At 41.6% G+C, this 24,437-nt stretch overlaps 1 protein-coding gene across 1 annotated transcript in view; it reads left to right on the top strand.

Annotated features, from left to right (window-relative positions):
- The window catches only part of atrnl1b (attractin-like 1b), a 52,603-nt gene extending 33,487 nt beyond the window's left edge, over window positions 1-19,116 (top strand). Inside the window, exons 25-29 of the mRNA XM_053413762.1 lie at window positions 874-935; window positions 4,484-4,562; window positions 12,315-12,422; window positions 16,524-16,638; window positions 17,166-19,116. Coding sequence (XP_053269737.1) covers window positions 874-935; window positions 4,484-4,562; window positions 12,315-12,422; window positions 16,524-16,638; window positions 17,166-17,290 — 489 coding nt within the window. The 3' untranslated portion in view covers window positions 17,291-19,116. The remainder of the gene's footprint in view (window positions 1-873; window positions 936-4,483; window positions 4,563-12,314; window positions 12,423-16,523; window positions 16,639-17,165) is intronic.
- The last annotated feature ends 5,321 nt before the right edge of the window (window positions 19,117-24,437 follow it).

Raw genomic sequence — 24,437 nt, 5'->3', positions numbered from 1 at the left:
TGCAGCGGATGACGTTGTGTTTGTGCGTCTGAATGCTCTCAGGGCTTAATGCCTTCAAAGCACACACAGTAGATAATGACGTGTCACTATGATGAGGCCCATCAGATATGATTTAGCTGCCAGGAGTGTGTGTAATAGCTCATTTATTGAAAGTAAAATATATTTCTCAGCCACTTCATAGACGTGCACCAGATTTACGCCAATGCGTTTTTTTGCAGCTAAGCTAATTTGAAGCTCAGTGGTAGTGTTTAGTTTAATCTGTCGTGCAATTATATCGGATTGGGATTCTCTCTCAGTAGTTCGTTTTTTTAAACTTTTTAACTGGAGCTATAAACAAGAACTTAATTTAAATCTACAGGAATCAATTACTGCTTATTCATCTGTCTTTGGATTAGAATCAAATGAACTGGGTCAGCCTTTAATTCTCACGAAAACTATCCAGTTCATTTTCAAACTTACTAAAAATCAATTCACATTTTGTTAAGTTTTCAAACCGAAGGCTTTCTGCCGGGTTTTTTTTACACCGGCAGAAGCTCTAATGGAAGATCCTCCTGATAGTCTTATCAGTGACCTTTCATTAAGTGCACTTGGCTCTTCTAGCAGACCTGACCTGTCCTGTCCACACCATATCACGTTAACCCCATCATAATGTCACTGGTCAACTGGGAGAGCTCAGTTATTACATGAGGCACAAATATCCAAGGATGAACCTTGGGCTGTAAATATATAGATGGACAACAGTCGGTTCCCCAAAGTGAAGCTGCAGAGTAGATCATTAACCCCTCCTCCTCCACGTTAGTGGATGGGACCAAACTAAAAAGTCAACATTCTAGTTTTTTAATATGACGTCTTTCTCTTCTTTCTCTCTAATAGATCGCCTTCTCCCAACACAACAGTATCATGGACCTGGTCCAATTCTTTGTGACATTTTTCAGGTAAGTCCATAAAACATTTATACAACTGAGAAATACACACAGTCAAGAGGCCACAATCCAGAATTTGATCCCCCTCCCTCTACATTCTCCGCTTGTCTCTCGGGGCTTATTGAGTTACTTGAGCCTGCTGGACCAGTTCTGCTAACCAGAGTCCATGTAAAGGCTTCTTGTCGCTTCCTTTTTTTTTTTTTTCAAGCTGCGAATGAACTGCCAGTAACTATTTAAATAGGTGCATTTTGCTCTACAAGAAGCATCTAAAGAGAAGGCGTGGGCGAGCGAGAGTATGACGGCTCTTAATGATTATTCATCCTCTGAGCAGCGATGGAAATCTTTCTCTCATTCAAACGTTTAAAATGAGTCAATTAAGCTGTCTGAAAAGCACAGCGGAGTCAGAGTAGATTTAGAGGATGCAAGTATAATTGAAAGACGTATGTTTAAGTTAGATGTTGGCACACTTGAATGGATTAATTGATGCCAACCCCTCTGAAAGGTTCGGCCTCACAATGCCTGCAATTCTGTTGTATAAGCATGTTTTAATCATATCAGAGTGCCGGTGTTAAATTGGCTTATTCTCCATGTTTTAGCCCCTTTACCGTCCCATTCAAATGAATTAACCATAAAAAGACGCAGTAGGTGAGAAATGAACAATTTGGCATCATGATCATTTCTACAGTTCCATAATCCACATTGCTATTCTTGCAACAAGCCATAAAATAATGAAGAATGTGCTTTTATTTGCATGAGTATCACACTATGAATCTGGTTGTGCTTAGATTTGGAAACGAGACACGAGAACAAATCACTTGTGGATCTTTTTTCATATTTTTTTTACCTCTCCACCTTGAATTGTTTTTAGTCATTAAGCCGATGTCAGTTTGAGAGACAATAGTGTTTTCCTACACACCCTGACATAAGCCATGGTGCTGTGTGTGCCTGTGTATCTGTGTGGGTTCATCTCATTTCAAGGTGTGCTGCCCGGAGTAGCTGATGGACTCACATTATCTGCGTAGGTGTCAGGGGAAGGAATTGAAGACAGTCTTTGCCTGAGGCACCTGCCCATCATTGCCCAGTCCACAATAACTTTCCCCGCAAAGCTGTCACACACTCGGTTATCGTCTGCCTGCATCTGATCAAATTACCGTTGAACAGCCCAAATCAGGAATTCTTGCAGGGGAAGGGGAGCGAGACAGAGGTTATTTTTTTTGCTAAAATGTGGGAACCATTTTCTTGTGAGGTCACACCGCAGACATAGGGCGACATATTCGATTGAGAGACACCAAAAGTTTTTCTTCTGGATTCGACTTCTAGTTGTTTGTCCTTCTGAGAATTGATTTAATTTCAATTGATTGAATTCTGATACTTTGTAAATTCAAGGGACATGAATCCCATCTTTCTCTTTAGCCTTTTCCATTCAAGTGCTTCATTAGCATTCACTGTATCTTTCGGCTTCTTTTGTTTTTTCCCCATTGTCGTGCAGGTTATACAAATTTTCCAGGAAGTCTTTGTCTGTTGTCCTTGTCGCCCGGTTCTCACTGACCCATAAACTCAGGAAAAAAGGGCCCTGATGCATTCACAAGCAGTTGTGTGTCAACGTGTGTGTGTCAACGTGTGTGTGTTGGTGCATGTGGGAGGTTTGAGGAGGGACGAACCTGCAGGAAACATAATCAGCCTGACGACAAAATGTCAAATCACCCCAGAGGGTTTCGAGACCTTCATGTGCGAGAGATAGAGGGAGAAGAAAAGACGCCACGATTGAGAACCAGCTCGTTTTCTTTTGTCTGATTATTCAGACATTGGTTCACCTTTTTTTTTTTTACACGTTTTCAGACACCAAATATTTTTCCTATTTTCCCACGTCGCTTCACATTTATTTGCACGTGTCGCTTGACGTTGTAATGTAGTTAGATTATGATTATTGCGTTGCCTTATAAACCCCAGGGTCTAATTTATATTAGTTTACGAAATCGGTTTCATTCCAATCACAACTATGTGTGTTTTATTGCGATGAATTTACACAGTTTATGTAGGTAGATTTTTACAGAGCCTCTTTTGGAACATTGCTTTATTCTGAGCAGTCTGTGGAAATCACTTATAGATGTTATGATTGTTTTCCCACGGAGATAACTTCAACCAACTGTTCCTCGATCTAACGAAGCTCATATTTGTATTAACCTGTAGAGAACCTGAGCTTCTGTTTGTAAATGTTTATTTTTGTCCTTCAACACCCTTGGGAGCGAGAAGTTGTATTACTGTGTAAATATTCACAGCAGGAAAAGCAGCAGCAGCAGTAAAGGACATTTAAGCTCCAAACATCAGTCTGGGGATTTCTCACTTCTGTACCCACCCTCACCTTCATCCCCCCATCCCTTAAATAATGAAATTCTTCTTCTGACGATGCTTTTATCCCTACGTCCCCTTTTAGGGTTCTTTAGAACCTGTCACCTCTTTGCTTCAATCATATGTCCATCAGAAGCTGCGTTTCCTAAGTGTTATCACGTTCCTCTCGGGCCTTATCGCCTTCTCCAAAGATCCCGGTGAATGGATCAATCAGGTGCGGCAGGCGAAAGCTGAAAGGCTACTCCGGTTTAAAATATCAAACAAGTGGGGCCATGAAATCAGAGCTAGTCACACGTCTCTGGTGAAATGTCGATCTTGGAGCAGTCTCCCGCTTTTAGAGCGTGGCACGTCCCAGAAGACCAGGGCTCACTGGTCAGGTTACAGTGTGTGTTTCACATCCTTGTAGGAGTGTTCCTGAGCACAGGAACAGAGTCATCCTCCCCTGTGACACAGCGAGGAATGATTAATTAAAAGGAAATGATAAAGGAAACTGTTTTATTTTAAGGGTTTTTCTTTAAAAATTAGAGGTTTTTCATGATTTTGTAAATTGTCGCCTCTATTTGACCTTTCATTTATTTCCCTTGCTATTTTTCTTTGCTCATAATGCATTAAAATCAAACTGGCTTGATATACTATGGATGCTGTACGCTTTCCTGATCAGGATTTAATTAAATGTCGTATGAAATAGCTCCCATTTTAAATCACTTGTTCAAGTTCCACATGTTGCTCTGACAAGCTCTTAAAAAAAAAAAGGACGGATTGCCTCTTTAGCACATAAAACTCTTCACAGTCTCATCTGTCAACGGGATAATGAAGTGGAAGCTCTCGATCAGTCATAGTTTTCTGTCCCAGCAGCGCTCGGGCTTTGCTGGATTTCCTTTGACTAATGATTGTACTGTTGGGTTATTAATTGAGGTAATCGGCCAAACATATTCCGTCTTCTGAGAAAGGAATGTGGAAACGCTTCATGTCATCTCCCCTGTTTTGTCGTATCTTTAAAGTTAGAAGGAATCTTTGAATATTTTTAGTTATTTTACTCTATTCAAGAAGGGGGGAAATACACAAAAATGAAAACATTGATTCTAATGAAATGGCTTCTCAACACCAGACCCATGTGGAAACAATTCAACTGCTTTTATTTAGTTAATCATGTTCTCTCCTTCCCACAGGACAATTTATCATGTAATTTTGTCTCCCATCTTTCATTCCAGTTGCTTTCTGTCGCTCCTCCTGGTGGCAGCGGTCGTGTGGAAGATCAAACAGACCTGCTGGGCGTCACGACGGAGAGAAGTAAGTCCCTCGATTATCTGACGCTCACATGTGAGATGCTGTGCAAGAATTAATTCACCACCAATTACCACTTTGGAGAAAGTCTCTCTATCCGAAAACATGAAGACTTATCATCCCCAATCCATTTCATTCAAAGAATACACTTATGAATTTGATTTGCATGGTCCAGTGTATTTTGTGTTGTTGCAGCCAAAGTTCTAAATCATCAGTCTTTGCTGTTATTAAAAAGATGATTTATTTTTAGATTTAGCCTTTTATTGGATGGTCAGTTGTGAGGAGGTAAGCAGGGAGCAAGGTTGTCTGTTCTGGTCGTGGACACTGTGGTTATCTATGGTTATCTTGTTATCTATAAACTGTAGCTGTTCACCAGGACCAATGTTTTTGATTGACAACCAGAGATGTTTTACTGAGATGCAACTAGGGTCTCAAAGCAAACACTTGAGTCGCCATCCAAACAGATTGGAAAGACAAGGTTCTAATGAGATCAACTGGTGTCTCACCTTTGATTAGTTCAGGGGAAAAGCTGATATTGATGAGAGCAGAGTTTTACAGAACGGGTACATTTCTGCTGTCTCACTCTTTGAGTTTATTCTTTAAAACCATCATCTGGATCAGGTTGTTCGAAAACATCAGCTAAAAAATGGCAGGTAGGTCAGCTTGTCACTCCGATATGAACATCGGTATTTCTTAGATGATTTCAGAGAGGGTTTGTATCTGCTAAAGGAAAACACACGCCAGACGTATGAAGAGTTGGGACCTGGTGATTTATTCAATCAGCAAATGCAGGAGTGAATATTGTTGAAAGTAAAGATGATAATACAGATGAATTGTGGGATTTAATTAAGTGGACTCGGAGGAGATGGGTAGACGGAAGCAAGGAGAGATACCGTGAATGACTTGGGAAGGGGGGGGGGTGTAGAGGAAAACATTAGTATTCAGTGATGGTGTGAAAGATGGGGCTGAGAAGAGACGAGGATGAAAAGGGGTGAATGATGAGATGATTGGCAGTAGAAATTAAAGAAGAGGGTGAGAAAGAGGCCGTGCAGGAAATTGAGGAAGAGAAGAAACGTATGCAAATTCCAACGACTGCCCTCAGCCCAGACTGCTCAGGCTGGTCGCTGGGTTCTGTGAGAGCTGCCCGTCATTCTCCTCCACCACACGGTGAATCCTCCATTCTGCATGATACCTCGGGGGGGGGTTCAATCGGTGCACATCCAGCCTTGTGACCTGCAGTTTACTCATAAAGCGCTCCAGAATTTATTCTCCCTTTGGGGATGACATTGATAATCATTGGACGGGAATTTTTATATCCTCTAATTGATATATGAAAATAAACAAGAATGATGGCTACCACGACTTTGACTGGCGCCTATCTACAGAATTAAAGTCAATACAAATTAATGCAGACAGATGGCCTCCTGTCATTAGAATTCTGCTCACTTTTTTTGGGTGTCTGCTTTTGGCTTTCCTGTCGTCTGTTTGTCTCTGTCCTTCTCACGGAAATAAATAAATAGTCAAATGAAACCCCCATCTCTTATTTTCAGGTGAAGGAAAAAAAATACTCCCTTATGTTAGAAGATGGGAAAGCTTTGTTTTCAGGTCAATTCCTCTATGAATTATTCACTCAATCAATACTTAATATATACAAAAGGGTCCAGAAGCTAAAAGGCTTGTATTTTCATTATATTTTAATTTGTATTCAGCTTAAGTGATAATAAATTATCAACATTTATTTATTTCTCATTGAACCCTGTTTATCACAGATCTCTACCCACCCTCTTCATAATTTATTTTAATGTTATCATACAATAGATGCATTTTTTAACCATTTTGTTTCATTTTATTTCCTGTGGCATTTCCTGTGGCATTTCCAGGTGCCCTACTTAAGAGGAAACGTCATAAAGAGAAGCTGTGTGTTTGTAACCTTTTCCTGAAAGCTCTCACCAGCCTCCGGGGTGTTTTTCTGCACTGTTGTGGGCGCCCTTGCTTGGCAAGTCGTTTTTCAGGGGAATGATCTGTTTTGGTCATGGCTGAACTAGTAACAATCTACTAATAAACAAACCAGTAAGATGTTTGGTTACTACTGCTCCTCTGATCAGAGTGAATGGCTGTATATAGGGTATAATTAGGCTTTGAAGTACAAGCAAAATCACAGTTAAATGAGAAACTGTGAAACTTCTTTTTATATAGTCGATCACTACTAAACATTTCCTCTTCAATTTGAAGTTCATCTGATGAAAGCCCTGGTACAAGTACCTCAAAGTAAAAATGTGGAATATGCCAAAAATGGCCACTAAATGCAAAATAGCAGGCTTCCTGTTTTTGCAATTGCACGATTTTTGTGAAGATCGGTCAATGTGAACACGTTCCGGGGGTCTCGGGGGGGCACCGTTGAGCCATTTTTGCGATGCCGATTGGAAATTCCTCCAGAATACTTACATTTTAATAACTTTCTACCTTTCTGCAAATTTTGGTAAGAATCTGAGCATGTTCAAGCCCTCAAAAACCCAATTAATTTGCCTGAATAAATCCTTACAATTTCAATAGGGCCTCACGTCTGTCAGTGCCTGGTAGTGCTCGGGCCTTAATAACAGTTTCACCTTCATACACAACAGACTACATCCCGATCAGTTAATGCAAACAGGGTTGGAGAGAGGATTTCACCCAGTGGTTGGTTTTAGTAATAACTGAGTGTTAATAGCTACTAGGTTGAACAACCGCAAATTACTACAACAATGTCCACAATTAGATATTCATTATGTTGACGTAGGCCTGTTTGCTCCCATTACAAATATTTCTAAAAAAAAAATACATATTTATTAATCCATTTAGGAAGAAGGCTTCCAAGTATATAATAGTTTCTATAATAATTTCATATTGACCATTGCTGAGCTTAAAAATGTTCGATATTCAGCAAGTGAAAGAGATAAAAAACATCAGGCCATTAACCTGCTTCATTCTCTCACTTGGTTTAATGAGCTCTATTATTATTGTCTGGCAGGTGCAGACAGCATCAAACCTTTTTTAAACATAAATGACCAGATCTTCTGTCTGTAGCTCCGGCTGCTCAAAACATAACTGCAAACAAATCCATCTGCATGTCCTATAAAAGCCTCTATTTGTTTTGTTCAAAACATACTGGACATTTATCTCAGTGTAATTGTGATTACTCATCTTTAGATGGTTTTCATGATGCTGCTTTTAACAAAAAACTAACTGCACTTGCTTTCAATGTATGGGAGAGTCCCTATTTCTTTAAAACAATTGTTTTTATTTATGTTTTGGACTACTTCAGTTTTGATAAGCTATATAAATCAAGTTTGATATTATTTAACATAAATAATATGCTCACAATGTAACTGATGGAAAGATATTTGTATATCTGTATATCTGCACTTAGTATGTGTTATTCTTTTGTTATTGTATCTTTGGAGAAACATCTAGCACAAGAATCTATCATTTCTTTATTTAGCTTGGCAAGAGTTTCAGAGATATCATAAACATTTGTAATTGCTTACTTGTGCGACAAGAGATGACATGATTTGGTTCTTTTCTCATCGGTGATCTGATTGGCTCGTCACTGAACATAATTTAGAAGAGCTTGTCAATGTAGTTATGAGACTTGTCCAAATAAGAGATGGATGGATTTGGGCCGGGGGCCATCTCATGCTCACCAGCTCCCATGTGACGTAGGGGCATGGAATGAATGAGTCTTAATGAAACACTGATCCAGCCAAGTTCCATATAGATACTGATGGAGTTAAAAATATATATATGTTTATATAAGCTGGTCTTCCAGATAATGTAAGTTAATGTAACACATCTTTGATTAGTATGCACACGTGGCCAAGTTGTCATTGTATATGATTCCTTGTCATTTCTGGTATATTGATTTGATCGTAGGAAGCTTATCTTTCCCCATACCAATGCATTAATTGGATAAGAGCTTTCCTTATTGGTTGGTAGTTGAAGGACACGGTTCCAAAGGTGCGGCTGCTGAGCTTGACTCATTTTAGCCAAGAACAGGTGACGATACTTGGATCCCGAGTGGCGGCCGCAGCGATGAAAGCGGCTGTAAATGCCACGGAGGAAGTCGAGGTCTGACCTCTCTGAAATACCTGTGGGGGTAGCGGGAGGGAGGGGGCGCTGACATTTCACATGACTGCTACACAGAGATGTTTTACACACAAACACGTGGGTGTGTCTAATGCTCTCTTTTTTTTTTATCTCTCTCACACGCTCGTACAAACAGGCCCAGAGGCGCACCTCGTCCACACTGACCATTGTGTTGAGTGCTGACGTTTTACCGGCACTCTGAAAGCACTCAAAAGTGTTATTGAGCAACGGTTTTCACAGAAAGCACGAACCCTCACCCTTTATCTGTTTATTAAAAGCTATCGTTAGCCCGTGGTGGTTGTACTGGGAATGACACTGGTTAACAGCGGTCGCCAGTTCGGAAGTGATGACTTAAACCTGCCGGGCTGTGTGAGAGAAGGATAAAATGGTGATTGACGTAAAGGCTCTTCTGTGTTGTCCATAATGGAAAGTTAATGGCTCTATGGGGGAAAATATCACTTTGGTCCACACTGAAATCACTCCAATGATTACCTTTTATTCTGATATTCATGGTCCCCAGAGGGTGAATCGAACTCGCTTTGGTGATGGACTAACACATTGAGATCATTCCTCTCCTAGAAAATAATTCAACACCCACTAGATTTATCACAATTACAGACTCATGGCTCTCAGAGGATGTATCCTCATGAGTAACACACCCATCGGTTGTAAGGCGTAGTCGATGATTTATTTGTGTCCAATACACTTTTTTTTTGTAAAAATACAGCTAATATCTTGAAATTACAAAATCCATTATTTGAACTCAACCATAGTTTTGCAAATATATCATGTTTGTGCTTCAATGAAGTGTAAATAACATCCAAGCTTCTACCTTGTCAACTTGGTATAAAAATTATTTTACATGATCACATGATTTACATTGGAATTACTTGGGTCCGAGCTTCTGAATCCTCCTCCAGAATCCCTTCTCTTTTAGGACGGCGTGAATTTCGACTGTTCAAATGTTTTCAACGATTAAAAAAGAAAAAGGAAAGCACCACTCACCACGTATTTCTCACATGTCCCTCTTCAGACTTGGCGTAGTCTCAAACCGCCCTCGTTCCTCCTAAAAGCCCAATCAGCCGTCATTGATCGCTGTCATAAGATTATCCTTCTCTTAAGCCCCTGGTCACCTTGATTGTCCCTTGTTCATTTCAAAGTTTGGACTCTAATAGTTTCCACCAAAGCTCCAGATAAAGGAGCGTCGCTGTGATTAGGGGTTCATATCAGGTTGTAGTTTACCCTTGGAAGTTGTCTCGCTAATGAGTAGAGCAGAATTATGGAAATCCGACAAGGTAACTTTAATGAATAGTTTATTTTAGAATATACTCATATTTAAATTTGTATGAGTCGAATCTTTTGGCGAGTTCTGGGTGTTTCAGTTAAAAACAGAACCACTCGACCGTACCGACCTCATCAACATTTAATACCTGCTACTTGTCATTATTCCATGTCGCCTTTAAAGGACACAATTTTATTTTTCATTTTCTTACATCTGGATTTATTTCTATTCTGCAGGACCGCGCCTTGAGGTGCAGCCAGTGATCTTTGAAAAGGACAAAGTGACCGGCTTAGGTGTGGAGTTTGCTCAGAGGCAGGACGACACCTTCCTTTTGATAGAATCCAATGAAGGGAACAAAATGCCGTATTCAAAAGAACAGATAATTCACGCGCTCACTTGCCAAATTAATCAAGTTGCAAAGCAATACACGGCATGCCCGGCCTTATCACGACCGTGAAAGGCTCCAGCTTGTATTCTCGACAAAATCAGTCCGTCATTGTGGAAACGTTAATTGGTTTTACAGAGTTCACTCTTTCCCTTTGTCGTTAACTTAGTATTCATTTCTAGAATCTCTCTGGTATTATACTGGCTCTTTTGATGAGTGTATTCCCAGAACATTTTAGATGCATGTGGAGGACACGCAGCAAACCTCTAGAATTCAACGGGTGTGCTTCATGGTCCCTCCTTATGCTTTGTTGCTTTAAATAAATTCTGCAACATGATAAATAACTTTACTGCAATCTGACATTTAGGATGTATGTTGTTGGATTTTAAGCTTGTGTGCTGGAAACTGTAATAAACCTTGAGCTCTTTTATTTTTTTATTTTTAAAGCAACCCCGCCAGGCCCTCCATTCTGCTTTTATCTTTTCGTAAAGGGCAGAATTCTTCATTTTGACCTATGGTGGCCCAGCAGCTTAAATCCATAGGTCTGGTGTTGCTGGTTTTGATGTTTAATAGTAGAGATGTACAACAATCTGATACTGGCCTTCAGATTTAAAGTTTAAAAATCGGAGCTGTGAAAAGAAAAATCAATCCAGTGAGATCAATCTCAATTTCTCCGTTGGCTGGTGTTTTTTCTTTCTCCCTCAGGGAACGATTCAAAAAGAGCGACGCCTTCATAAAACATGAACTTTCCTCTGAATTCACTTTCCATCAATGAGTCTCAGAGTTGGAAATGCTTCAGAATCCGCTCACACAGAACCTGCAAAAAGCACAGAATATTTAAAGATTATTTTCTTATTATTGTTACATATGTCCCTTGGTAAGTCTAAGCATGGAATAGTTTTTATGTTCCTAGCACCATGTTTATGCCACTTCAGAGATGTGGGGAGGAAGGGCAGGAGACGGGCCCATCGAGGCCCATCATCACAACGGCTTGATGCGCTTAGTAATCTCAAGTACAATTAGATCTTAATGCAGCACACTTAAGCTCATCACAAATCCAATACCAATCAGGGATGTCCTTGTCGCTAAAATGGCGGCGTGCTCAGATATTGATCACGCGGCGTGCTGCTGATGAAAGTGTGGCACAAGTTGTTTTACAATATTGATCGGTGGAGAATACGTGGGAAGCTGTTTTCTGCAGAGATGGTGTCACTCTCGGGCAGTGACCTCGCCGCAGCCTTCATGTGCACGATCTCCAAGAGGCTGTTTGCCGTTTTCTCTGCGATAAAGAAATGTGATCTATATGGAAATGATAATAAATCACGTGGGTTTTTAGTTGTCGTGAGTTTAATTTGTTGAATTTGATTCCAGTAAAATCTATAATCTCAACTAAAAACCTTAAATAATGTTGGGGCTCTATGTGGGGCACAAAATATGTCCAACTCCTCAGGGTATGGATGTTTTGTGTGTGTGCTTTCAATGTTTCCTCGACAATATCTGTTATTGATTTTGAGCTTCATGCTCTAGTAGCCTTGGGCGCATTTGTGCCTGAACAAGTTTTTTTCAATCATCCAATCTTTCTCACTCTTAAACCCCTTGAAGTGTTTAATAGAATGTTTCATTATTTCACTATAGACATTTACTGCACATCATGAATAATTCTTAGAATATTGATTACTGATGCATCAATGGCTACATACATGTTAATACCTTTACTTATTATTGTGAGATGTTATTTTTGAGATCAATTGGATTAAATGTTTAACACATGTATTGTGATATGTAAAGGATTCTTCATTTCTTAGGTGCTGAAATTCAAAATGCGTACTTTGGGTTGTATATTACAAAGATCAATGATGTTTACTATATTTACATGTATATATTGCATTAGAGCACATTTCCCAGCTTCCTCTCCACAGTAATCTGTCATTTAATCGGACGCATTTGTCATCTGTGTTTGATATTCCAGCAACTGATGAGAGAGCGTCAGCAGATGGCCAGTCGTCCATTTGCCTCAGTCGCTGTGGCGCTGGATGCCAGAGGAGAACAAACAGAAGTGCTGCAGCCGGTGGTTGATGTGAGTCCTGCACGTGCAATTAACACACACACACACAGACACACACTTATACAGATGATCAAGTTCATGCCGATACAATAAATGCAGTGAATGTATTTTAAACATCATCTCTCCAAGCTGATACGTAAACATGTTATAAATGTTTATAATTTCCTGTTCCCAAATCTGACCGCCATAGCGCCGATTCATTTGTCCACGTAGCCCTCCTCTTGTCGACTTCGCTCTGGCATCGGATACTCGCTCACAGAACGTGATATAGTTTTGTAGTGCTCCATAATTAGACCTCATTGTGTTGTGCTCATGCTCACTACTCACAATATGTCAGCCCTTTATCCACTGCGCAACGAGAAATCTCTCGCGGTCCATTCTTCCCATGTCCTTCTCCTTTTCATATGAATTGTCCTCCGCAAATCACAGCTGCAGACTTGCTGACAGTTTTCAAGCGATGTTGAGAAAATAAGCTTTCACGTGAAATATTGTCATGAAACCAAGATTTAAACAGATTTTTGATCGATATATTGATAGATCTTTATGATTGTTTTAATCTCACAGCAAAGAAAAGATGATCACTTGTGGAATGTTGTTTTTATTGCTGTTTTTTGTCTTACATGTATATTTTTACCTCATTTACCCATTTTTGTTATTTACTGGGAGTATAACTTATGATTGATTTCTCAAACCTTGCATTCTCACATGCCTCTGCGTATTTTGTGACGTCCTGTTGCTGCCTCCCATATAAACAGTGTTAGGAAGACGCCTGGCAATAAGCGCAGTCTGGGGCTCAATGCCACAGGGGTATAAAAGCTTAGTTTAAAGCAATGTGGAGAGCTCCATCCTCAGAAGTGATTCCTCAGCCAGCTCTCTGTCACCTGCTGCTAAGAGAAATATTATCACTGTGGCAACCAACAAGGAGGCACTACATTAGCTATTAGCGTAGCGCTGAGTGGGACTCAACGTGCATTATGGTATTTTCAAAGGGCAATGTACAGGGAGAAAAACATTGCTTCTTAGATCTCTGAGTGCACTTCACCGATCTATTAAAGCGGTGGTGTATAATCAGAATCTGAGTGGCGCCGGGAAAACGCTGCTTTATCTAATCGAGTAAATTGTTCATTGCAGTGTGACGCGTGTCCACATGGTGTTATATGGTTTGATCCCCTCTGGGCACAAAAAGGTGCATCAAGGTAGATACGTAGTATCGCTGGCGAGTCCTGCAGTGAAAAACCGTCCCAAGCTGTTTTGGAAACGATAACCGGAGAAAGACAAATTTCCAGCCTCCTGTTTCTCGACCCTTTCAAGATGCAGAGTGAACCGTTGAGTGCTTGAGTTTCTCTTAGATGTCCGTTCAGCTCTTAAAGGAAGTAAACAATGCATGTGCTGCCACAGAAAATACCTGAGAGCGTTGTGGTTTTTGGAAGCCATTTACACGCCTGTGTCCGACATTAATTTCACACCTATTTGTATGCAGAATGCTTTTTCAGTAGCTGCTACTGTCTCACAACCTGAGGTACATTGTACATTCAGTGTATACAAGCAGCTTTCCTGCAGCAGAGATATAATTCACCAAGAAACGTATATTTATTTGTTGCTTTGTTAATGATTTGCCCAAAAAAAATCAACATTTCCGCGTCCTGTCAGTTTTTTTCAATATATTCTGAAAATCCACATTTTTGACGTGTGTAGATCCATATGTTGAACAACATGCAGCTCCATCACATGCTCCATCACATTCCCTGGTGCCAGGCGGAGGTGAACCATATGATAGGAGCCTTAATTCTCCTTTATAAAGGTTAATAGGTCAGCATCTGGCACCACTTAGCTGTTGGAAGTGTTCGTTGATGTCAAAGAGGACACTGGCACCACTCTGGCATCACTGGTTTCCTATTAGCTCTGTTTACACTTTCAGGTTAGACCCACTCCTTCGCTCACAAAGATATCAGCAGGCACAACAGCTGCATGTAGTGTGTGTCAGTTCGGAAATCTGAGGTAAAGAAATGGTAGCAACACAATTACTGCTCACACTCGTCCCAACACATGACAACATTGAGGACCTTCCTCGGTGGCTGTCCTGTCCGTGCTGATCTCACTGAATTACTTAGCACCAGCTCTCTGTCACCAAATCTTTGCAGACCCTCCAGCTGGTCTGAGGGGAAAACAAATTACCACAGCTTTTGAGCCAATTTCCTCCATCTTTATGTTGGTTGAAGCACCCCCCCCCCCCCCCCGAGTGATGGTCATAGCTTTTAGTGACCAAGATGACAGCAAATTTTTGGGCAGAGAGCCGCTCGGGCACCAACACTGCACTGATGTCACAGCTGTCTCTATTCGCCAAGGCTGGCATTCAACATATGGAACCACTAACAGACAGCGAGTATGATGGATGGCACCTGTCAGCAGGGGGAAGCGAAGGCAGATATGTCGTTTGGTGTGTGTGTGTTGGTTTGTTCCTATGGGTGTGTGTTTGCATATTTATTTGCTTCGAAGGTTATGAATGACCATCACACAGTCTGTTTGATTAATGCAGGACGTGTGAGGCTTCTATGGAAGATATGAAATGGACAGAAAAGGCAACTGTACGTATGTGGAAGTGGTTTGAAACTAGCTCATGTTTTTAGTTTTCCTCGGTGTTGTGTTACTGCTGTCATCCCAGCCAGCGTGAAGCAGGAAGTTGCTCTAACTCTGCTGTTAGTGCTGCCTTTCACACAAACACAAATGTGTTGTTTATGTTGTCAACTGCAGCATTGATGTGACAGTAGTTTCATAGTTCTGTGCACTTCAAGAAAAAGCCGAGCAGACAACGTAACAAGGTCATGTCATCTGGTCATGTAACTGAAAGTCACTGCATCTAGTCAACATCATTTAAATTGGAAAAAACAGAGATCTCACCGGATCAGTGCGATCCTTGGTCTGCAGGTGGCGCTACAGGAGAGGTCGGAGGACAAAAGTCGGTTTGAGCCAAAGTCCAGCTGATACACTCTCGACCAAATCCAGAGTTGATCTCAGTTGTCACTCAGGACTTCTCACCCTGTTTTTATCAAATGTCTATTATGTCGTCCATCTTTGTTTACCACATGGCCAACCCTTTACCATTCATGGTGACCTCCCATATTCCACAGTGACATGTTGCAGCTCCTGTTTTAAGAACCAGTTTCGTCCAGTTTGTTTGAAACAGCTGTCAGATTTTTACCCAATGAGTCATATCCATGTAATTTACATTGGAATCTGCCTTAGTTAAAATTCAGCAAAGGTTCAATCAGCTCCTTTGCATGAGAGTAGCTCACATTCATTAGTAGAATCACTTGAATGGTCCTGAAATGACTGTCAATTGAATTAGCCTGGGTTCAGTGTGTCGTGTGCAGTGCTCATGTCTCTGCATCATGAGAGACTCCAGGCACATGCATGTGAATATTGTTTTCTGATCGTGCGGCATAATTGTTTTGAGTAACAACGCATGCAATACAGCAACATGTACACTTTAATGTACTAACGTGCTGCTGCGTCCCTGTTGTTTCCCATTTCACCGCCTCTTTCATCTACATTCCAGATTCAGGCAGAAACAAAGGAGTCAGTTCTATTCAGACATGTTATTATTCCCCAATTTCTCTCCCCTCTTCCAATCCATGCTGTGAAACCCTCGGCCTTCATTACCAGGATGACATGTTGTTCACGCTTGAGACGAGCAGTTGTGGCCATTAACTCCGGTGGCGGGTCGTTGCCTCTGCACGTGGGCTTGTCTGACAGGGGACGCGCTCAAGTGTTTTTGTTGTGTGACCAATCAAATCATCTGTCTCGGGAGGGAAAGCGTCTCCGCGTCTTAAATGCAGCGACTTCAGAAGAGAATACTAGTGACCATTGCTCTGATTGATCCAAACGAAGAAAACTAAAAGGAATACCAACATCTAGAGCCTTTTCAAGTGTGACTGTGTGACACCACGTTGATTTAAAGCAGAGGTACAACAACCAGCAGGTCCTGGATTCTAACACATATCGAGCCAACATAAATCTAAATAAACCAATGGAAATTCTTCTTTTCTCCCTTTGACTCTCTTCCGTACAGAAGTGGTAAAGAATTGTGTTATTTTTCTCTCTCTCTCTCTTCAGGGTCTCCCTAAACCTGTAGCCATGGAGCCGTGCTCAGGAGGGAAAGCCGCCGTGTTGACCGTCCTCATGCGTCTTCCGTTTGGACTGTCGGACTTACCTCCACCGGGACAGTCAGGTACAGTGAAGACAAACACTGTGACCACTATCATCTGTTTCTCTTCTTATGGCTGAAATGTTTAATTCCTTGGCATAAATTTGAATTCCTGGGAAGGTCCTATTTCCCGAGGTTGTGAAGTAATCGTGCCGATTTCAGAATTCCGAACAGTTCAGAATCGACTGTTCAAAGCTGATTTGTAAAATTATGTAAATTATTTATCGGCAACTTTCCGTCTTCTTGACTCTTTTTCAAGTTTATTCTGACATCACGTGATCGCACAATTACTGAAAGCAAAAAAAAAGTGAATTCACATGCAATATCTGGATACTGATTTGAATGACTTGAACTTTAATCATCCAGTGTTATGAAACCAGTGTTTTTTTTATGATTCCTTTCAAAGCAAAGAGATTTAAACAGTTATAGATTCTCTGTAGCCACATGGTGACAGATGTATCTACGTTTTCCATTTGTGTTTTCCTAACAAACAAAACAATGTGTTTCACCACTTTCATATATGTTTCTTGTTCTCTCCTCCCTCTCTTCAGGAATCATCGTTGCCAGTGCGCTCATAGACATTTCCCAGCAGAAGCCCTCAGACTTTAAGGACAAGTGCCAGGCTCTAAAGAACAGAAAAGCTCTTCCCCCCGCACACCAAGGCACCTGCGTTTGAGACTCGACTCACCAATCCGGCGGCTCCCTCTCTTACGCCACCTGAGGTCACGTCTCAACCAAATCCTCAAAGGTCCCGCCGCTTTGGAAACCTTTCCCAGAGACAAGAGACGGCCACATGTAGAAGATCTCATCCAGCTGCTACCACTGAAGTTCAACACTCGTCTCCTTTCTTTTCGCTCTACTCTGCATATTTCAGCCTCATAAATCCTTCTCCAACCGGTGTGACGGCCTCCTATTGGCTGCTGGGCTCTGACTCTGAGACGGAACCCACCGGACCCCACCATGGCCGACAGCTTCACCGAGGGGGGGCCGCACCTTGTGACGCCTCACTGTCCCTCTGCTCTGCACGAGGGGAGAAGTTTAAAAGTCAAACTGATTTCCCTCACACTGCGTTGGAAATATAATCAGAGGGTTGAAACCGGTAGATTTCCAGATCATCCTGCCTATGAGGCTTTTTTGTCGTCTTTTGTTTTCTTGCTTGCCAACAAGTGGTATTCTACGGTGCTAAAGCATTTAGTTTCTATGACGAGCCTGACTCTTAACTCTTGCTGTATGGACTGAATCCATTTTGCCTTTCTGTGGGGGAAACCTATGCGTTAGGACACGACTCCTTTTTTCTAAAACCACCCGACAGTGTTTTGACAACCAAGAGTATTCTGTCTCACCACGCTGCCGGCTCCCATCAGCGATCTCTAAGCATTTTCCCCGTGCTAACGGATCATCCAGCCAGCTGAAGCGAAAGTCTGTATTTCCTGCGGAGGACGTGTACAAATACTGCGGAGACACGAGGCGCGTGGGGGGGGGGGGGGACAAATGGTCAAAGTCAGGTCATGGGAGACGCTGTGGAAAGTTGGAGGTGACGGAGAAAGAAGAACAAGTTTCATAACCCAGGATGACACTGAAGTCCTGGTGCATTCTTTGCTGTAGTTTGTAATTGTGTCATTTGCTGTGCAACTCGGACGTGAGGCTCTTTTCGGACTCGCCTTTGGATCGATGTGGTGGTTCTGGGGGGGGGGGAAGAGAGACACGTCTGCTTGACCTCAGGAGAGCGAGGACTTCACGCTCCTCTGGCTCTTTACTCGTCTGTTTTTCTAATTTTGATTTTTGAAGCTACGACTTTATGATGCGCTACCTTTTCTAATGCCTTGGCTTTCCATGAACTCCTCTGGAGGGGGGGGGGGGTTGAGCGGGCTTGTTGATCTGCAGAATTTTCGAAGCTGTCGACCATTTTGAGCCCGCCCTCCATCCGGAGCTGTACAGTGTCTTGTTGGAGTCTTTGTCACTTGAAGGTTTTGTGTGTTCGTCAGGTTTTTAATGACAGAATGGAAACAGATGCTCTTTTATTTTAGGCCCTGTCCCCCCCCTGTTGCTATTATACCCATGATAAACTGTAAGTCTTTTGCTACACTTGTGGAAAACAAAAAAAATCGATATTTCTGTTGATATTTTGTTTTGATATTTAACAGATTCCTGTGTAATAGCGCATTTAACTTGATTTTATTCTTGACTTTAACCATGTGTTTTTAACGTCACCTGTTATTTGTTTATGAAACGTCTTTGAGGACTCGATGGGCATTGTCTCGCTTTTCGTTGTGGTTGTTTTTTGATGCATTTCACGAGGAGCCAGCTAATGTGTTTTCCTTTTGTGTTTTGTGTTTGTTTTTGTAATCCTATAACAGTGTCATTACACAGGAATCCGGGTCTCACTGTACCGTGAATAAAAAAAAAGAAGATGAGAATCTGCATATCAGTAATTCTTCAGTGTATTTTAAAGATGGACAAGATGCCAGAAAGTAAAATAAAATAAAACAGACCTGAAAATCATTTGTTCTCTCGAGTCTTCTCACACAAATCAAGTGTTCATGGGACAGGGTTTGAATTCTAAGGTGCATTTTCTTGTCTGTCCTCTGCTCCTGTGTGTCTGCTACTTCCTCTGAAGCTTAACCATCCAGTTTGTAATTGGTGCCCACTGTTGAACTGTGTGTTTGTGCGTCACCGTGCATTTGAATGAGGATGCAAAGAGAAGGGATGCAGGCTGCCAAAGTGCTCCTCTACATAATCCTCACTTATACACAACATTATATTCATCAGCTGCCGGCGCTCTGTGGGAGAAAAGCCACTCGAGCCCTAAAGCGGCGCTCGCCGTGTCCGGCCCTGATGGTGACAGCAGCTGACCTGAACCCATTTAGTGTCACTAAGTGTGAAGGTCACATGTAAAATGTTTTATTCTTTTTTAATAAATACCATTTCTTCATAATCCACACGTCCCTTTCAGACCAGTTGATTCAATCTGTGCTCGTCACCACAGTTTGTTAAAAGTCGATCTCCACCTGCCCTGTGGGAACTTCCAGCAGACGTCAGACAGGAAGTGACGGGCGGCGTTGAACCGTTGTTGTCCTCATGCTGCGCGGCGCCGACAGATCCACTGCTGAGAAGAGACGCTGTGCGATGCTTTTAAGATTGGTACGTCACTTTTTCCCACGTGAGCCTGAACAGTCCCATAATGACTAGATTGAACAATGTGCCAATAAAATCACTATAGTTGCATTAAGAAGGGATTCAATAACTGAATCTGTGTGTGAGCAAAAACATGATTTGTAAGGTTTGTATTTACACAATATGAAAGATATAGATATTCTGTTTGTGTAGCATTTTATTATTCTTAATTAATTATTTCCACGTTGTGAAGCATCTGCAACAGATAAGCCAGAGAGGTGACTTATGTATGCATTGTGTGAATTATGAAAGTTATATGATTATTTACAGATTATGTTTTTCTTCTTCAGTGCATCAACATCAGGTGGGTTTTCCCTCCTTGTTAGATGCACGAGCTAATTCAGTTTCCTTTAAATTAATCATAAAGTCGGGGGGGGACTTGACCTTGTCCTTTTTAGCGTAATTTGTCAGCAGGAAATTAATTAAATACGCAGGTGGCTCACACACACACACACGATACAGCGAGTCTGATTTCAGAAAGGGGCTCAGACTTAATCAGGTTGATAGTTCGTAATAGACGAGTATAGATCTTTATTCCTCTTTGTCTCCTTAATACACAGAGATGGAGGCTAATTTGTCACTTTTAGTCATACTAATTACAGGGGGATCAGAAGACTTATCTGCCAAAACAGCCAGTATCACACTATTGGATTCTGTGCTGTAAATCAAACTGACCTTAAACAACAGGAGATGTTCAAGTCATTGTGTTTGTGAGGTAAAGTATCAACAGGTGTTTTTTCTCCAGATCCAGGTTCTTCAATCCTCTTCTGGATACAATAAGAAATCAAACAACTCCCGTCCCCCAAATAACAATTGGGCCAGTGGTTGCTTTTCTGTTTCAGCAAAGGTCCTCCTGAAACTCCTTCGCTCAAAAAGTAAAAAAATTCAAATCTTACACATTTAGCTTCAGTGTCAAAACTGAATATTAAGCTGCAGAAATGACTTTACACATAAATTCACAGTTCTCGGGGGCCTGGCTTCTTCTGTTCTCCCGGTTTGATAAGTTAGATGATTTGTTTCCTAGCTTAGTTTTTTCTTTTACTTTTGGGCTTCTGCTGAATTCAATTAGACTTAATGGCGCCCTGAAGATCCTGTAGAAATTAACACTTATTACAGCTTCTGTGTGTTGAATCAAAAAAAAATCAGTATTTCCTACATTTGGCCCCCGGCTCACACAGTAGAGTTCATTAGGCAGTAAAGTGAGCTGCAGCAGTGGAATACAAATATAGTCTAAATTTGTCATTTTTATCATGACACACATTTGTCGCCATTCTTTAATAACGTAAACCACATTAATATAAACTATGGTGGCCAAATGGCTCATGTGTTAATATCTGTATTGAATGTAATGAACCGGTGTTGAACATGTGTTTTGGACTGAGTGAATATCTTTGCCGGCCTGGTCACTGTAACACACCACGCCGGCAGCGTCGTGTAACACAACAAGTCGACGTCTCGCTGCTTCCACGTTGTGTTTGTTGTCCCGGGGACGTCTCACAATGCTGCTCCGGATGATTTTACAGATGTGTCGGCATCTGTTGGTTATAAAATTATTTTTATGTTCACACCGCCACGTGAGAAACGTGCCGGTACTTGGATTTTTCTTTTTGAGACAGAAATCCCTTCTTGTTTGAAGAACGGTGAGAGTGAGAGTCAGGAGGGTTGTGGCCTGGTTGTTGTGTTGTGTTGTGTTGTGTGTGTCGTCCTCCACAAAGCTCAAACTCTTAAATATCACTGTGTAGTTTGGGCTTCATAACAGATTTAACTCAGTTATTGTGATATTAATTCATCATCTTCCCAGTTTCTCACACTTGCACCTGTACCTGCTGAGACAAACCTTCATCAATATACTTCTATGATAATTATGATACAGAAATAACAGTAGCAGCAGTTATTTCATATCATTAAGCTCCAGTGCTGTGGATTAAGTGGCTGCAGTTTTTTAAATGTATCTGTAGAAAGCAGAGTTTTCTTTGTTACTGCAAAAGTGTTCAATTAATAATTAGACCAAGAACAAGAAGAGAGACTTTGAAAGTAAGTGGTCGTCAGTAATTTCTCTCTTGTGATGGAGTCATTGATTTGAGAACAGCTGTCGTCCGACTCTCACTTTCACCCCCGGCTGCCCTTTGTGGAGGCGGCGCTCTCCATGGTGCTGAACAGGGTTTTATGCTTATTATTAGTCAAGACTCAAAGTTCCTCAGCGACGGCTTCATTTGTGAAGAATGTCGAAACCTCTTTTTCATCACAGGTGGATCAGGTAAGTCATGGAACGGGGGGTCATTAACTTAATTAGGACATTTTAATCGACATCAAGCATCTCAAGCTGGAACCTTAAGTTCGGTGCGTTTATGAATGAGGATAATAAGGAAACTAGTGGATTTATCACAACTAACCGTCAATAACCTGACAAATTACAGTTTTACTTTGTTACTAGATCATATTTTGCAAGTGGCAGATATAAAAAAATTATGATATTAGGTAGCAACAATAAGTTTACAAGTCTGACTTCATTTCTTCGCTCCGTTGACTGCAGCCTCACCTTCTAGATGGTTTTCTGACCATTTAAGAGTTTGTGCACCGAAAGGTCAACTTCTCTCTGTTGTTCTTAATCCGTCCAGGGATTTAAAAAAGTTCTCAGCACCGTCTGTGTTTACAGCTTATGGTGTTTTTTTTTTGCAATCAAGGCCCTGAATCATTATCTCTTATCGGTCGGGCCCTTCACCGCTGTGGAGATGAAGTGAGGGGCCGGCGTCTCAAAGAAACCGATGTCACCGAGTGTTTACTGACATTTGGACACAACAAAAGCAACCGAAATAGAAGGAGAAAGTAATAAAGTGAGATTGCTGCTGCTCTCCTGGTTAATGGAAAAGGAGAAATCCAAAGAGGTGTTGAAACAACGGAGCCGGAGAGGACAAGGTTTCAGTAATTAGACGGGGCCGCTGCCGGGCAGAGCCGCTGCAATTGCTCTGTTTTATCAGGATTCTCTTCGATCTGTGAACATGTGGTCCCGTGGTTTGTATTGTTGGTGGGAGGTGGAGTCCTGAACAATGTCTCCTGGTCCTCGGGGCTTTACGGCAGAGGGACAGTAGACCTGTGGAGGTTTAATGGCGACTAGTCTCGCCTCGCAGCCTCAGTCAACTCCTCTTAAACTGCTCGATTGTAACGTCTGTGAACGGACCGGCAGCTCGATCAGATCCCACCGAGAGGTTTTGACTTTGACTCAAAAAAACAAACACAAGGACAGGGAACAAACAATGAGCCCAAAAAAGAAAATGGGTCTGTTAAATATTATTGTTATGATCTTGAGATGAAGAGAATGCATTAGATCAGTGTCACGTTTCAAATTATGGATATAAGGCTGGTGTTTGTTGATTTAAAAAGTGTGACCTCTCTGTTCCGTTTGTGGTTTTCAGCTTCAAGACCATTTGCTCCCACTGACGATATTAAATTAGGCGATAAACAAATACTTACATTTTAAAGATAAAGTTGACATATTTCTTAATGCAGCTCAAGGGGGACTTTAGTTGTTAGCCAATGTTACTCAAGTGGGACTAAAACAAAGGATTTATGTGTAATTTTTTTCAGCTAGAAGTTCATGTATATATTGTTGTGATTTAGGACTGAAGGATGGAGCATCAACAGTCCAAGGCCCAACAGTCGCCTTATGAATCCACAGCTAAATTCCCTAGATATGGATTTATATATATATATAGATATCAGTCCCCTGAACATTCTTTAACCGACCTCCAAAGCCTTCCACCAAATTTCGCAGAAGTCTATCCAGTAGTTTTTTTGCATATTCATGCAAGATAATTGTAACCATAAACCATATTGCGATTCCTCTGGCACGTTCCCTTACGTCAGGAGAACATGACCGGGACATATCTGTGGAACCCACAATGCGTCCTTTCCTTCCCGAGAAACTAAGGCGCCAACCGGTTGACCTTCTCCGGCTCAACTTATCCCATTGTGATCCGGTGAGAATGTAACGGTGCCGTTAAGTAACGTGACGTCCAACGCATCAACTCATCGAACGGTTCAGAAGATAAAATGTAAAGCGAGTCCTAATTTTCTAAACTAACCATCCTCTCTATCGTTCTGAATGATTTTACATCTTCTTCCACTGCACTTCCTTCCATCAGTCGTCATTTTCCTCTCACGAATAACATGCAGAGAATATTTAGTCCAGGGTTTTTTTGGGGGGGGGGGGGGGGTTGCTTCTGTGACACATCTAATAAATCTTCGGCTCTGCGTCTAGGTCAAGTGCTCCATCACGGTGCCAAACCAGTCTGTCCTCCATAGGCTGCGTCCTTGTCCGCCTGTGTCACTCCGCTCCGGGACTGATGTGCTCTGACTGACAATGGACCGTGTGTGTGTGTGGGTGTGTGTGTGTGTGTCTGCCAGGTGCCTCGACAGGAAAGCGGTGGCCCGGTCGCCGGAGGAAAAGAAATGAGCCCAAAAAACAGACTGTTTCATTCACTGATGATTGTAGAAACCAGCACGAGTCACTCTTCATTATTTTTATTTCACCTTTTTTTTTTCTCCGCAAAACACTGAACAGATAAAACCAAATTTGACTTCTACCTGTACATTAAGATGTCCTCCTATGAGACGTGTTTCCACTGCCTGTGATCTGACCTCAGATCAGA

The sequence above is a fragment of the Pleuronectes platessa genome, chromosome 21 (genome assembly GCF_947347685.1).
Source record: "Pleuronectes platessa chromosome 21, fPlePla1.1, whole genome shotgun sequence".
In the NCBI taxonomy this organism is placed as follows: Eukaryota; Metazoa; Chordata; class Actinopteri; order Pleuronectiformes; family Pleuronectidae; genus Pleuronectes; species Pleuronectes platessa.
This window is presented reverse-complemented; position numbering and strand designations above follow the sequence as displayed.